The sequence below is a fragment of the Nipponia nippon genome, unplaced genomic scaffold (genome assembly GCF_047370975.1).
Source record: "Nipponia nippon isolate SJK-2023a ecotype South Korea unplaced genomic scaffold, ASM4737097v1 scaffold_3, whole genome shotgun sequence".
NCBI lineage: Eukaryota > Metazoa > Chordata > Aves > Pelecaniformes > Threskiornithidae > Nipponia > Nipponia nippon.
This window is the reverse complement of record NW_028262347.1, coordinates 44,629,784-44,645,493: the sequence shown is the minus strand read 5'-3', so window position 1 is coordinate 44,645,493 and position 15,710 is coordinate 44,629,784. Positions and strand designations below refer to the sequence as shown.

At 36.9% G+C, this 15,710-nt stretch overlaps 1 protein-coding gene across 1 annotated transcript in view; it reads right to left on the bottom strand.

Annotated features, from left to right (window-relative positions):
• The window catches only part of OTOGL (otogelin like), a 98,315-nt gene that overhangs the window by 50,671 nt on the left and 31,934 nt on the right, over positions 1 to 15,710 (bottom strand). The window contains exons 23-26 of the mRNA XM_087764422.1: positions 15,197 to 15,249; positions 14,356 to 14,518; positions 10,899 to 11,006; positions 9,485 to 9,623 (exon numbers count right to left, since the gene is read on the bottom strand). Coding sequence (XP_087620548.1) covers positions 9,485 to 9,623; positions 10,899 to 11,006; positions 14,356 to 14,518; positions 15,197 to 15,249 — 463 coding nt within the window. The remainder of the gene's footprint in view (positions 1 to 9,484; positions 9,624 to 10,898; positions 11,007 to 14,355; positions 14,519 to 15,196; positions 15,250 to 15,710) is intronic.

Here is a 15,710-nt window from a genome sequence, read left to right as displayed (position 1 = left end):
CTTTTTTTTTTTTTTTTTTAAAGTAGTGCTTGGGAATGCTAGGGTTTATTTTTGTTAGAAACTTTCTATTTCAATATCCCGTTAGAAATTTTCTATCACTATTAACCAATAACAACACTGTGCAGTGTGCTTACATAGTCAAAATGCAGCCTGGGAGAAGACAATTTAAAAGTGGCTGTATTTATCTTCTTTGAAAGTTTCATTAAAATCTCTCTAACTGTTCAGTGTAAAGACTCATTCTTTTCCATTCTTAATACCCTGTTTCCCCATTTTTTTTATTTCGTTCCCTACAATATGCTAACTTGCAAACTAGGGTGGCCATAAAAGCATCCAGGGACATACTGAGAACTGGATAGAGATAGATTAGTCCTATTTTCCTTCTGGTTTAATGACTCCTTAGAGGTTTTCATATATAGCCACACACACAAACAAATGCAAAAAGCTCTAAAAATACTGAAAAAAATATACAGTAGATTAAAAAAAGTAGAATTTACTTTCTCCTTCCTAGATATTTTCAGAGATATACCGTTAGCTCTGTTCAGACTTAACCTTTCAGGAAATTTTATGGAAACTCAGAATTAGTTTGGTCATTGTTTATTGGGCTCTGAGTTTCTTCTGAAGGAACTTAACATTTGAAACTATTACTTCTAGTGAGCTTAATCCTAGGAGAAGTAAAGCATCTTAGCTCAGATTTAGTGAGCATTTAGGCATAAATATTTAAGTGTTTTTGGAGAGCAGACAAATGCCTTGGCACCTGACATGATCATGCTCTGTTAGTTTCTTGTGCCATTTTACGGTGGGGTTGATCTCCAGATAATCAGTGAAAACACATTAATTATGCAAAACTCATTCACAACTTACACCAAGAAGCATCTCCTATTGGAAGGCTTTTTTCATTTTGCTGGTGTAATAATTTCTTCTGTACCATTTCAAAATTATATATATACATTCTGTGTAACTTTATTTAATCCCTGCTTTTTGCATCCTGTACAAATTTGTATTGTCAAATGCTTTTCCCCATAGCTATTCAAACATTGGAGCAATATTGCTTGGAGTCAGCAGATGGCACTGATACACACTGTCTCAGAACGGGAAGAAATCCACATGAAAGTTATAGGAAAGATAGTAGGTGATCCTGTTACAGGAGAGAGAAAAGGAATAATAGTAGTACTTATTTTTCCACTGATGTTATGTATTTCTATACAAGTATTTAAAGAAAAACACATTTAGGAACTAAGAACCTAAGAGCTAAATTGCTCATGCACGCACACATGCACATAAATTCTCTTTTCCTTAGCATCATCTACAGAGCTGCAGATTATGTGATTATTTTCACTCAAAATATGGCAAAGAAACTTGCAATACACCTGTAAGATATGAGACATTTCTAGCATTGTAGCACAGTTGAGTAGAAATGCGGGAGAGCAACATGACTGAGTAGATTCACTGATGCAAATTCAAAGGGAGTGAGATTATTCCAGCTACTGACTCACCCTCAAACAACTTCCAGATGTCTGCTAATGCATCCACGATAACTCTTTCCTACTTCTTTAAAAGTGACTTCCCAAAAGGATACACCTCAGGCAGAATAAACTCTCAACAACTCTTGAGAAAGATGCGTTACAAGTATCTGTGTGTATGTATACAAGCAACAGGAAAAATAAATCATTATATCATATTTTCTTCATTATGCATAGTTTTTTTGTAGTAGATTTTATGGCAATATAGAGTTGTTGGGTGTTCTGAGGTTTTGCCAACAATATTTTTTAAATCCAAATATTTTTTTAAAATATACTGCTGATAATGAAAAGTACATGACAGGGAATATTTTACTTGATATACTTCAAAACCTTGTTCTAAGTCAATGTTTCTTAATTTTGGAAAAGTTGGTTAATCAGATAGAGCTCACTGGAAAGGTTTTGGTTTTCTTTTTTGTATTTTAAGAGAACTATATTAAAAGGTTTGAGAAATGATCATTTAAAACAGATTTTGTTTTGTTTCATTTACTTAGCTTTGCCTGCTTGTGTATCAGATCTGGCTTTTGCACAGGTCACATTACTGCAATCCCTTTCTAATTAAAAATGAGATATTCTGAAGATTAAGGATTTGGGAACATTCAAGTATTTGTTTCCAAGTATTCTGCAACACGAGCTATTCTGAACCACAAATCAGCAGCACAGTTGGTGGTGTTAGTTTTAAATATCTAAACAGTTATTTATATGAGACCTATTAGTATTGTTTTACTAATAAGTGCATGATAAATGTCAATATTTTATCATTGTTGGTTGTAATGATAAAGCACAACATAACAGGAAAAAAAAGAACAAGACATAGTGGTGATAAATTTGCCTTTTCTGAGCTCCAGGAAATGATGGCAGGAGCTAGAAAGCTGGAACTTGCACAAAGCTTTAATTTTTTAAAATATAACGAATGTTAAATGTGTTCATTTACACTGCTCAAGTTTAGTTTCTATGTATTCAAAACCAAAAATACTCCTATCCTGACCTAAACCAGAGTAAATTTAATTCACAGTTCTCATAGCTCACCGACAACACTGAGAGTCAGAGGCCATAAACTGCTAAGCAGCATCCACAGGTGACTAGCCTGAGCATCCTCCCACTTCAAGCACAGCAAAAGGCTTTCATTTTACTGCTGCCAACATACTGCACAGCTTCCCGAAACAGCAGCACATGATGCTGGTTTTTGTTCATCTTTTACTGCTGTATCAGTAGAAGATGGGCATCAACAGCCCACAAAGCTGTACCCACCAGTGGCAATCCAACTCAGGCAGTCATTCTTACAGTGAACTGCCTTTTCAGGCAGCCATCAGGTTATGACATTTTAGAGTCAGTATAGCCAAAGGGCTGTTGGATGCTGAACATTAAGCCAAAAGCAGAAATTCAAGGTGAAAAGGTCACTTTCTTCAAGCTGTGTGGTCACTAAATGGCAAGGTCCTCAGAAAGAGGATCCAATTTCTGAGTCACACCATGCACACATTGCCTCCAAATCACCATTCTCATGGCAAGAAACTTCCCCAAGCCTTTCCTGGAAGCCCTCCATGCTAATCTGCACAAATGGAAAGAAATCTTTCCTTTGTTGCAGAATAAAAATGATTCATTCACTGCATAATTTAAAGGTCTGGAGAATCAGGTGGTGGAGACGGAAAGGCATGTAGAGGTAATTGAGTCTGAAATCATTGATCTGGAGAAAATGGAACCAGAGCATAAATCCATTGCCAACTGTAATCAAATCTTTTGCTCACAGAAAAGGTAGAACAAATGGAAAAATAGGTACAAGCCAACATTATCTGAGCACTGTGCTTCCCAGCTGAGGACAAGGATGGAAAGGGATGTCTCCCACAGGGAACTCACTACTGACCCTTACAGGGCTTCCAGAAACCCAGAAAAATGAGGGCATCCAGAAAGATTTCCCCTGAAATCATGGGACTGATGAAAAGCAAACTGTTGGTATTCTTTGCAACTAGAGCAGGGCAAACTATTCACAGTAAATAATATATTCACTGAAATGTAGTCTCTCTTTTTTTGGACACAAATTTGCACACAAATTGTCAAGAAACACATCATTATTTCTACACAGTTACTGTTGCTATAAATTATTTGACAAGTGTTTTATATTTGACAAGTGTTACATATTTTGGCACATCACTTACTCATGAAACTATTTGCTAGAATGTGGCTTCGAGGATTAGATATGTTAATTAAAAAATTAAAGGCATTCTGATTGGAACCCCATGTTACAGTTTTATTGCCTGAATAGATGAAAATTACTTCTAGAGTCAGGTTTCCAATTTAAAACATTTGTAATTTCAAATTCAACATTATTTACTTTCCCATTAAAATCTTCAGAGTCTATTAAAAGAAAATATTTGTCTTAACTATGAACAGTCAGCTTGACAATGGTAGTTAACCATGAACCTGCAGCTTTAGTCCTCCATAGAGTGACTAACAGCAAGCAGAACGTATTAATTTTACAAACAGTCTACGAGAGAGACCATGCAAAATACTATTTCATTCTGTAGGTTTGCCAGCTTCATGGATCTACAGACTGGCTACCTGGCACAAATGATGTTGAAAAAAGCTGCACAAAAAATTACAGATATTCAATAAGAAGACATGGGATAAAGGCTAATTCTGCCTCCTCAGATGTGACAAATGAGTCCTTGAAGAATTGTTGCTTTGCGTGTGATTGTTCCAGCTTATGCCCAGTCATCATTTAACAAATTTACCAATCAAGATAAATATATCAGCAAGTAACAGGTAAAAGATTATCAGTGTATCAACCAACTTCTGTGTTAAGCACTCTAATAAAAGTATCATAAAATAAGAGCTTTAAACTTGCCTCAAGTTAAAAAAGAAGGGGTATGCAAGAAAAGAGCTTCCTTGCTGTGTTCCCCAGGGCAGACCAGGTATCTAACACTGGGGACTGCTCATCGATAGGATAATCATTTGGGAAACTGTAGTACTGGTTAACCAGATCATGCATGTTTTGTTAAATGAACCTCTGCCTTAACAAATGGGCTCTCATGTGGTGTCTCCTGACCCAAAAGAGTTACATCTGCACTTCTAATTGGCATAACAGTTCAATTATTTGATCAAATGTCTGGTTGTTGCTTTCATAATCCTCCAGCACAATAAATCTGGTGATAACTTTGGCCATAAAGAGCCTTCATGGTTGCATCAAAAAGATTAAAAAGGTGACTTTAAAGTGGCCAAACCCCCAATGTCAGATGAAAAGAAGTGAAAATATTTTTATCGCATACTTTAAAGTTAGGACTAATCCATAAAATGTGAATACTTGAGGATGAGGGCTTAGTTCTGCTGACCTCCATCTTTCACGATACGGGAATAAAACAATCCTTCCTTTTCTTGGCTTTAGGACCATATTGACAGCCTTCTAAAGTTAATGGAAAGACTTCAGTGGGTTGTTTTGGCTTTTTTTTTTAAAGGCAGATAAGCATTACAACAGAGCTCCCTCTCATTCAAAGATATAGAATATCCCTTTAAATTCTTGCTTGGAGAGTCGCCCAAATCAGAGAAAATATAATTCTGCTTCTCAGAAAAGAACAAGTCTGAGGGGCTCGAAGGGCACTAACCCTACAAGCCTTACTAAATGCACTGAACTGCAGGACTGAAAACCACCACAAAGTTAGAAAAAGGCCAAGACATGTGATAGAAAGACAGCAATTTTACTATAAAAGCAGAAGTCTATGAAACAGGCAAGTGGAAGAAAGAGACCGCAAGTACAAATAACACTCAGTAAAAGTTTGCTAGAAAAATAACACCGTTTTATTAGGAAAAGAATGTAGCATCATCAGACAGAAGATAAGCAAGAAAATGGAAGAAAGCAAGATATTTAAATCTTTTTAATTAAGAAATTCATTGGCTTAAATTCATCAATATTCAGGTTAGCTAAAATGAAGGGTTTACATGATCTAAACTGATAAAACTTAAATGAGATGGTCTACTAAGATTGTTCTTTTTTTCCTTTGAAATTACTGAGGTTTTAAAATGTTAGAAGCAAATATTGATGTCTTCTCTTTGAATGTCATTTATCCATACAGGGACTTTACTTCTCTGTGTGTAATGTAACTCCTAATTCCTTGAAAAAGATTAAGTTATCGTTTCATGAGACATTACTGCCCTTATTTTCTTAATTGCTGCATTAAATCTTTTTGGTCATTTTCTGACCAACGGATAGATCTGTTGAACTAGTTATAAAGGGCTTTTTCATACACCTACTGTCACCTTAAACAAAAAGGCCTGACAGATGATACTAACGTTGAAAACAAAGTTTAAAGTTTCATAGTTGGCTGAAAGTTGATACTTGAATTTTCTCCCATAAGAGCACAAGAGCTCCTTATTAAAAACATAGTAAAAGGTAAGGATGACTTCTTTGTTTGGTACAGTGCAATACAGTGACAAATTAATGAGCTGTTCAAACAGATCACATTTAGGGAGGCTAACAGCCAAATCAACAGTGAGGCCTAGTAATGTGGATGGGAACAGTGCATTATCATGCCACTGGGGACATGGGATTCAGATTATAATTCTTGGACTCAGTTCTACATCTGGGAAGAACTAGTATGCCAACAAATTTACTGTAGTTATCATTTCCCTTATTGCACGGCTACAACACCTTTGTTTAGAGTATGTAAGATAGCAGAGACAAAGCAGTCCTCACAGGAAAAAGATTAGTAAAAGGGAAAGGACAAAGTTATTACAGTGTTGTATATACAATATTCTAACCACTTCAGCTGTTTTGATTTCAGGTGTTTGGTGAGCCTTTTACATGTTATCCATAAAAATCAGCCTCGTAATAGCACTGCGAACTACCATTAAGTCAATGGATAGTGTACTAGAAACTATCAAATCTATTATGTTCTGTAATACCTCACAGGTGGGGAACATGAAGCACACAGCACGTATCCCTCATGGCAGGGGAGCTGGACTAGGTGATCTTTAAATGTCCCTTCCAACCCAAACCATGCTGCGATTTAAGTTAAAAAATATATGTATGTTGGTTTGTAGAAAAGGTAGCATGGTTTAGGTGGCAAGACTGCCCTGGACAGCTGTGCCTGCCAAGGTGTTAGGCAAGGCATTTAAACTTTTGCAACTACATATACTTTCCCACCTTTCATCTGGCTTGTTTATTTGGATAACAGGCTGTAAGAGAAGGGGCTCTCTTGCATACCTTCTGAACAAAGAGTAGCTCAAGGGAGACTCATTATATTACTCTGATACTACTATTAAAAAATGTCCCTGCACATGGCCACAATGTAGGGGAGGATGAGTATGAAGAGGCAGTTGTGGAAACCTCTGCTCCAGGAACAATGAAGCTTATTTCAAAAACGAGCAGCCTCATCATGCTATCATGTCTGCACATATAACGTAGTTTAACCACATCAGTATGTGGTACAACTGCATACAGGTATGTGGTACAACTGTGGTGTAACTATGTACATGCAAATAAAAGCACATGTGAAATTGGAGAACAGATGACGCTTTGGATTATCACTCAGGCTGCCACTAGGAAGATGCCAATTACATCTGTTTCATATATTTTTCTCACATAAAATTCCATTCCTGCATAGTAGTAGCTAATTTAGTGCCTGTCTTCATGGTAGCATAGTTACAGTTATTTTTTCTGTTCACTGATTTGCATATTTTATTGTTGAATTTCATCCTCCATTTTATCATGCAGTGTTTTCTGCCATAAGAACTTCTGAAACTTTTGGTAGTCCATCTTTGTTTCAGCTATTCAGGCTGATTCTTTACCATCAGCATACTTCACCTCAATCCTCACACCACTTTTTCAAAATTGTTTCTGAAGATGCTGAACACAGGTCTCAGCATGGATCCCTGTGGGATGTCACTGGGATTTCTCCATTCTAAAAAAAGGCCATTTATTCCTATCTTTTAACTTCTAACTTATAATTTGTGTCTCAAAGAATCTTCACTTTCATCCTATGAGAGACTAGTCTCTAAAAAATATTTGTTGAAATCTGTTTCCAAAAGGTCTTTAAGCTAAAATACACACATATTGACCTGATCATCCTCATCCATATGTTTATTGTCTTCATGGAATAACTCTGAAGTTTCATCACGCAGGAATTTCTTTTACAAAAAAAAGAGTTCAACTCTTCCTCAATTGTCATTTCTCTTGATTATAATTTCGATTAATTTCCTTCATATGTAAATCAGACATATTGGTCTGCTCCTGCCAAATTCAGCTGTGGAATCCTTTAAAATTTTTCATTATACCGCCATATTTCATTCCTCTGATTCCAGGATTGCACATCACATATTTCACCAGTTCTGTGTTTTAGTTCCCTCAAACCTCTTGGGCACCTGCCATATAATCCCATCCTTTGTTTCTTTTGTTTTTTTCCCTAAAACCTCTCCAAACATTTCACAGTCAAAAATGAGCCCACAGATACATCATCTGTTCCAGACATAATTGTGCAGTGTCTAATTTATAATAAACAGTCCTTCAATATAGATCATGAAAGTTTTCCATATACTAAAGAGGAAAGAAAAAAGATAAACAAATTAGGCCATACTTTCTCACATTAGCTAAGTTTGGGGAAAAAAACAGTTTGAAAAGCTGAAAAAAAGTCTGAAAAGTCGAAAAGCAGATCTACGTAGGCAGCATTTTCGTCATTTGTGTCATCATGTTCACCTGAAGAAAGGCCTGTTGGCAGTGTGGCGCGTGCCTTAATTATGTGGCTGCCAACTTTATTCTTGGTCTCCAAATGCTCCCCACGGTTTGTTTCCAGATAGGTACTTTCTTATGCAGTAGAGTGGCAGGTGACATTTAATTGTAAAAGCAGAGCATTGCAGTATCATACTAAAGTTTGAAAAAGCAGCATAGATTTATATTACACACCTCTCTGGCTGGATGGCATAAGAAGAAATGACAACCTACCTTTCCACCTCATCATACAGGCAAGTTGATTTTACAGGTAAAGCAACCCCTATTTTTTGCATCTTAAAGGAGGAAGGTTTGTGCAAAGGTTCATATACCTCTAAGAGTAAGAGCTCTTTTATGAGACAATATGATACATGCCAGTTTACTATAAGGTATTCTTATTATCTTTACCAAACCTCTCTCTCTTTTTTTTTTTTTTTTAACAAAGAGAAAAATCTGGAACTAATCTATTTTACTTCACAGCTGTGAATATTCTACTAAAGCGTACATGAAATAAACTCTTTGCAGTAGTCCTTGTTGAGGAACCATGCTTTTTCTTAAGGTTAGACAGTCAGGGTTCACAGAAAATGAATATTCTTCTGAACACATTACTGTAACTCAGAAGACAGACTCTTGGCTTTAATAATAGCAACAATGATAATAAACAATAGTGTTGTTAGTAATAGAATATATTTCTAAATGTCAGTAGTGGTATTTTTAAACAAAAAAGGCCAGCAATGTACTGTAAATGTGTGCTATGAGGAACATTAGCATATAGCTGCCAGACAATCTCAATGAAGGATTTCATTGTTGAATTATGAAATCATTGTGTTTGATATTATTATACACATACACTCCAGATCCGATGCAGATCACATTCAAGAAGGATTCCAAGCAGCCTCAGAGGTTGCCATTAAACCTCTGCCAAGCAGAGTTTATAGATAATTATTAAATAAATCTATACATTATACCTAGTTCTAGAACAGTTTCTGTAGTGTTATTCTTCGCTCATTGTGATGAAAGCATGGTTAAGGTAGAACAGAAAACATTGTTTTCTATTTTTCTCTAGACCACATAGATATGTAAGGACACACCCATGTACCATTTTCAAATGGCTGAGCACGAAATGTCATTTACAGGTTCTTTCAGACACATCTGTTCTCCACCTGTTTTCTTAATGTTTGTTCCTATAGATCATCTCCCGATGTTCAAAATACTTGCCCTGTCATGGAAACTTTCACTTGGACGCATGGAAATGTATGAACAATCCTCCTACCTTTAGCAGGTAAGCTTGGCAGTCACTGACATAATCATACTCTAATCCGTCAAAGGTATAATAATGTCGATCTCCATAAATAGTGCAAACAGCAGGACAGGGGTAACTAGTGCAATTGAATATCCCTCTCCGACAAACACTGTAAGGAAAATTAACAATCAGTATCTTCTCATAGCAGGGTCATTTTCTTTTTATTTTCAAGAAGCAGCTTTCTTGGGTTCTTTATTTCAAGTCATACAGAAATTCCTGAAAGGAAGAAAATTCTCAGACCTTGAAACACAGAGCTATTCTGTGGATTGCTTCTGAAGTTATTGGTGATGCCATGGCAGAAAAGTGTTGAGCATTTTGCCATCAGCACATATGTACAATAAAAATGCATAAGAAATGAATGCAAAATCTTTATTTTTTTATGGCTTATGCAGGTATTTCCATCACTGCCTCCAGTATAGATAAGACACCATGCCACAACATGCTCATTCAGAAAACATCAATTTTATATTTTTTCTCAAGAAATTTTAATAAAAATCTGCACATTTTCAATGCAAAAGACCTCCAGTTGTTACCTGTAAGATTTCAGGGTATCAGACAAGTATGGAATGAGTTTAAGAAATAAATGCTCATATTTTGTGGAATTACTTTTCCTGTCAGCTACATTCAGTGACTTGCATGAATTTGTATTAAGGTAGTACTGACAGCTACTAGTTTTGCTTGTGTAAGTGTATAAGCTCAGTTGATTTGCCAATGAAATTTTAAAATGATTAAAAGCTTCCATGCCAAACTTTTTTTTTAATTATTAAATATATATGTAACTGAAGATAAATATTTTGGCTAGCAAATTATAATGGATGAAAAACTGTTTTGCGTCAGTATGAGTTAGGTAAGGCTCCTTAAAAAAGATGCTGGGCACTAGCTCATTTTCCAATTATAATGCTTTTTTATTTCCTTTTTTTTTTTTTTTAATTGCCCATCTTCTTCCTGTACAGTCGCTCATGCTGACTGGTAACTCACACTGCAAACAGTCCAGTTCCCAAAGGAGCAGACTGTTTACCACTGTCATATATTTAGTTTCTCTTTTTTTCTCCTTGGTTGTCTTTCATGATATTCTATTCTCCAAAATGCCAGATGTCTTTTCTTTCAGAGATTAACTGATATGTGTAGAATCAAGCATTTGTTCTTGACTGCTTTTTAATTTGGATATCTTCTGCTTCCTTTTCAGACCTGAAGAAGCACTCACCCAAGTCTTCCTACGCTTCCAAGTCTATTAGTGAGCCTAATAAAAGATATATCCTGTAACTGTCTATAAACAAGCATATACATCTTTTATTTTCAGTGTACTCAACGTGTTTTCTGTATCGATTTCCCTTTGTGGCTAGACCCAGATGATTTGGAAGTATGCAAAATGCATGTCACTCACCAGGTGTAACATGGTGTAGCTATCACTTCTCCTGACAGAAATTCCCTGTCTTTCCAGGTGCATGGACAACTGTCAGGAATATAACATTTCCCTCTATGCTCAGCCATCCTTCAAAATAAAAGAATTATTAAGATGAAAGCATAAATTCACAAGTAGATCAACATAACTGAATGTGTAGTGTATTGTCTAAATGCTGCCAAGGGCAACTGGTCTTCCATCCAGCCAAGGACAATTGTTTCAGCAGCAAAAAGCTGTCTGAATCGAATGATCTCCACTGTGCACAGCTGGAGGCCTTGAAAAGCTTACATCTGTGGCTCTCCTTCTATCTAGAAACAGGTATGTTGGTGTGGGGCAGCAGCTCCTATGCAAGACCACAAGCGGTGCAGGTACTCCTCCCTGCAAACTTCAGAGCATCTGTGTGTTATGCACGCTGCTGAGGCTGCAGCCGGGCTGCCCTTTCCTCTCTGCCATTCCGTTGTCCTCCTGTCCCAGGGAAGCAGCCAGACTGATGTGCCTGCTCCTCTGCACAGAGCAGCAACCGTCCTGTTCTGAGCACAGGATAGTGAGCCGGGCTATGGCAGCTGTTGCAGAGTTAGCAGGCCAAAAGAGACACAGTTTGTGAAGGGCGGTGGTGGAGGTTACCTGCCTACCCCGGGGAAGTGGAAACAACTATCAAGGTTAAGACAGAACAGCGGCATTTAATGCAAAAAGCGGCAAATCTAATTGCATCATGAATAAGTGACCCAGAGATGTGCTTAAACACTTTTTTGCCATCTCCTCATTTCCATCTGCTTATCAACATTAACTCTTAAAAAAAATGTTACTGACACTCCCATTGCTGCTTTTTAGGGGAGCAATTCCTGCAGTTGTCATTGCAACACACGGTTAAGAGTACAGAGATATTTTTTCAAAGTATGATCTTGAGATTGCTTCACTTGAAGTTAAAAGGAATACACAGATTAGTGTTTTCTTCTCCCCATAATTACTGGTTCATTAAAGATTAATTGGTTTTAAGTAAAAGAGTCAAGTGTTCAGAAAAAATGATTAAAGATAGGAAAGTACGAGAATGGATGGCTTGAGAAGGTCATTTAGAGTCTCTGTCAATGGAAGTTAAATATCTGCCAAGAATAACATAGGTATAGTTGATGCTACCTAAGGGCAGGAGAATAACTTCGCCCCATGAGGTCCATTTCCATATTACTCTTCTGTACTTCTGTAATTCAACTTATCCTCTTATATCTCCAGTTCAGGGCTAGCATGACTTTCAGTGTATCTTTGGGTGATGAATTTACTGTCATTCTCAGCTCATTTCCTCATGAAATTTTGAGCTATTCTATTCAATTTTTATAGCATACCAGAGACTTTCAGTGTTTCTTATTCTTTGCAACCTCTTTAACTACTGACTAAAAGAGCCACAAGCTGTTGTGCAAGAATTTTAACAATAGAAAATGTAAAACATTTTTACTTTAAGAGGACCATTTTTTGCATACTAGAGTCCATCCTGTCATGGGTTTCCAAAGGAAAGGGTTTCAATACCACGCACAAGCTGCTTTACTTTGTGAGCACCATAAATACCCAGGATGCTTGAACAAGGTGCTAGTCTCCAGGAGAATTCAAGATTCCACCCCAAAAGGTTAGCTCATTGGGTCAAGCAATGGGTAGTGGTAGAAATAAGGTGGGAAAAGAGAAACAAAGAGAAGAATGGCATCATAAGAGAATAAAAAAGTGACACAGCAGTAAAACTTCTCATAATAAGGCTTTCATGACTTGTCCATATAGATTTAATATAATGAGGTATATGCTTAACATTTTCTTGTATAAAAAAGAGAACTGCTGAACCCAATTTTTAAGATAACCCTGCTGATCCCTTCCTAGCTAAAAGCCATACTGACTTCTTCGAACCATGAGCCTGAAAGGCATAATGGCTCCGGAAATACAATTTAACACCGATGATAGTACTAACGACACTAGGTGTTACACATTTACTTTTCTATCTAATAGCAAATAAGTGTTTATTCTCTTACTTAACAAAATAATTCATGTGTTTTACTCCATTATTTGACAGAAACTTGGGATTTGTATTGTATGTACCCCTTTTATACTTTATCATTCAGAAAATAATCAAGTAACATTCAATTTGAGATGGTATAATACTACTTGACTGTGAGAGCAGGGCTTTAGCTCTGTTTTTTAAACTATATTTTAATTATTTCAAATTTTCAAATGAACTTTCATGACAATGCTGCTAGTTTAAGTTCATGCAAATAGCATGGTGATGTTTCAGTAAAAATGTACTAGTTTTTATACGATGCCTTGTACAGATTCATGCGTTTTTGTGTTAAAAATAATTGTTTATTCCTATTACACTAATGGTCTTGAAAGCTAACTCCTCAGTTGAGGCAGAGGTTGTAGAGGACTACAGAATACCAGGCAAGAAAACCTAGTGAAATCTTAAATAGCTATGCCTGAAATCTGTCCTTCACCAGTGCTTAGTCATCTATGAACATCACAAGTTGCTGAAAGGGGTATTCTGGCAGTCTCATTACACTCTGATCTGTACACAACTGATATACTCTCAGGGGACCATTGGCTACACATACAATGAAATAAAATCAAATGTTGAGAAAAAACAGGGAGCACTCCACCTAAGGTCAAATTGCAGCAATTTGCACAACATATTTGACTCTTCAAATCTGAAAGTGCACAGAGCAGGTATCAGGGGAGGGAATGGAAACAGATGGAGGGAGTGATAGTTGATCCTGATAGAAACTTACAACACATGCTTTTAGCTTTTGTACTTTGATTTGTCCCCTGCAAAGCTCAGCAGACTGTTTCTGGGCACCAAATCCAAATACATGAGCTGAGAAAACAAAAACTTCGGCTGAGTTCAGATGGGCAGAGAGAATGAAGGGGAAGAGGGCAGGATCCAGCCTGCACGCCGCCCTCCCTGCCCCAGGTTGGGCATCAATAGTGTAAGCCTGAGAAGAAGTCTAGGTGAGACAACTACTTGGGCATAAGCAGGAACACAGATGGTTTACATTACGATTTTTTGTCATGTTTGCTTCTACACTCAAATAAACGATACTGTGCAAGTGGTGGGAGTCATCTCCTGTCCAGAGAGTCCCAAATACCAGCCAACTGGACTGGTAGCAAGCTGGATATCTCATGGGATAGTGGAATCATGGTCTTAGGATGGAGAAACTGTGAGACTCCAACTGAGGAAGCATTATAGCATGGAGCCTCCCACCAGCAGGAAGGAGAAAAGGGCTCTCAGAGACAAAAGAAAAAGTTGGCCTTTTAACTGTGATTGTATATATGCAAAAAATTATAGAACAATAGCTTCAAAATTAGAGGTGTGATACCACTGGAATTTAAAAAGCAAAAAAAAAATATGCAGAGTGAAACTGTGAAAAATATGTATATGGCTTGTGCCCCAGGTTGTTCTGCCAAGGCTTACCCAGGGGGGCAAATGCAGCCACTTGCACAGGGTGGTGAGGGGACACAGGAGAAGTTCATCGCAAGGTTCGCACAAGAGATCCCGCAATTCACACCCGCTGCTGGTAATCCAGGCACAGGAGATCTGCAGTCATAGTAGATTTTTCCTTCAGGGCATATGTGAACTTCAAATGCAAAATGCAGGTTAAATGAGATCAATTGCTCTTTTACACTGAAGGTTTTCTATTTGTTTTTGTTCAAAATCTATTTATTTTAATGAACAGTCATCCTCATTGCAGTACACATAAGACCACAATCTGAATAAAAGTCTATAAGTTCATTTGTATTACAAAGATATAAAATTAATGTATGTTTTAATGAAAAAAAAAACCCAAACCAAACAAAACTTAACATTAAGCATCTGGATCTATGCACCCTGGATCTGATACACAGCCCATTCTTAAAGGTGGTAGAAGTGGCATAATTTTCAGTGTACTGAAATCCCTTCCAAAACCATTAGAAATTCCTTAAAAATTTACTTTCTAGAAATCAAGATCTTAAGGCTTCCTAAACATGAATAGTGAGCCTAATTTTAGGTATTCCCATGAGAACATATTGACCTACACCTCACATGTAATTATTTATTTTTTTTAATTTCCCAAGTGACTTAATAGTACAATTTGTGCTGCAGAAAAAGGAAAAAGAAAAAACCAAGACAACTTGTGCTCCTAACCTGCTATTTTAATATGTCATGACGTTTAGTATCCCATAATGAAAATACATATGAGGAGAAAACCAAATGACTATTTAATGTCAAAAACTTTCTCTGTGCACCTGTAATATGAGACAAGACTGCAAGTTACCTGTATTTTCTGTAGTGGCTTCAATACATTTCACTGTTCCATTCAAACACCGACTAGAAAAGAAAAGCAAACCAATCTTTATTCAAGGGGAAGATGTTTTGTAGTCACCATGTTAAAAAAGATAATACAACTTAACCCAATTTAAACAACAGGAATCAGGAAGAGAAGGAGGATTAAAATCTGAAAGCATGAGTTCTGATCAATTTTTTGTTGGTATTTTCTAACTGCTGATCTGTAATGAGGGCCCAAACTCACAAAGGTGTTTATGTACTATTTAATTGCCTAACTTTCACTGAAACAAAAAAGAAGCTGGGTATGTCAGCCTCTATGGGAATGTAGGGCCAGGTGATTCAGGATGCTGGCAGTGTAACACAAAACCTTATCTGCCTTGGTGAATATGGAAGGATACAGTATGCAAATTGCCAGTTGCACACATGTTAGGATACACAGCTGGATTCTTTTATGATAAAACACAGAACTGCAGAAAAACACATTTGACAATAAACCTAGTCCT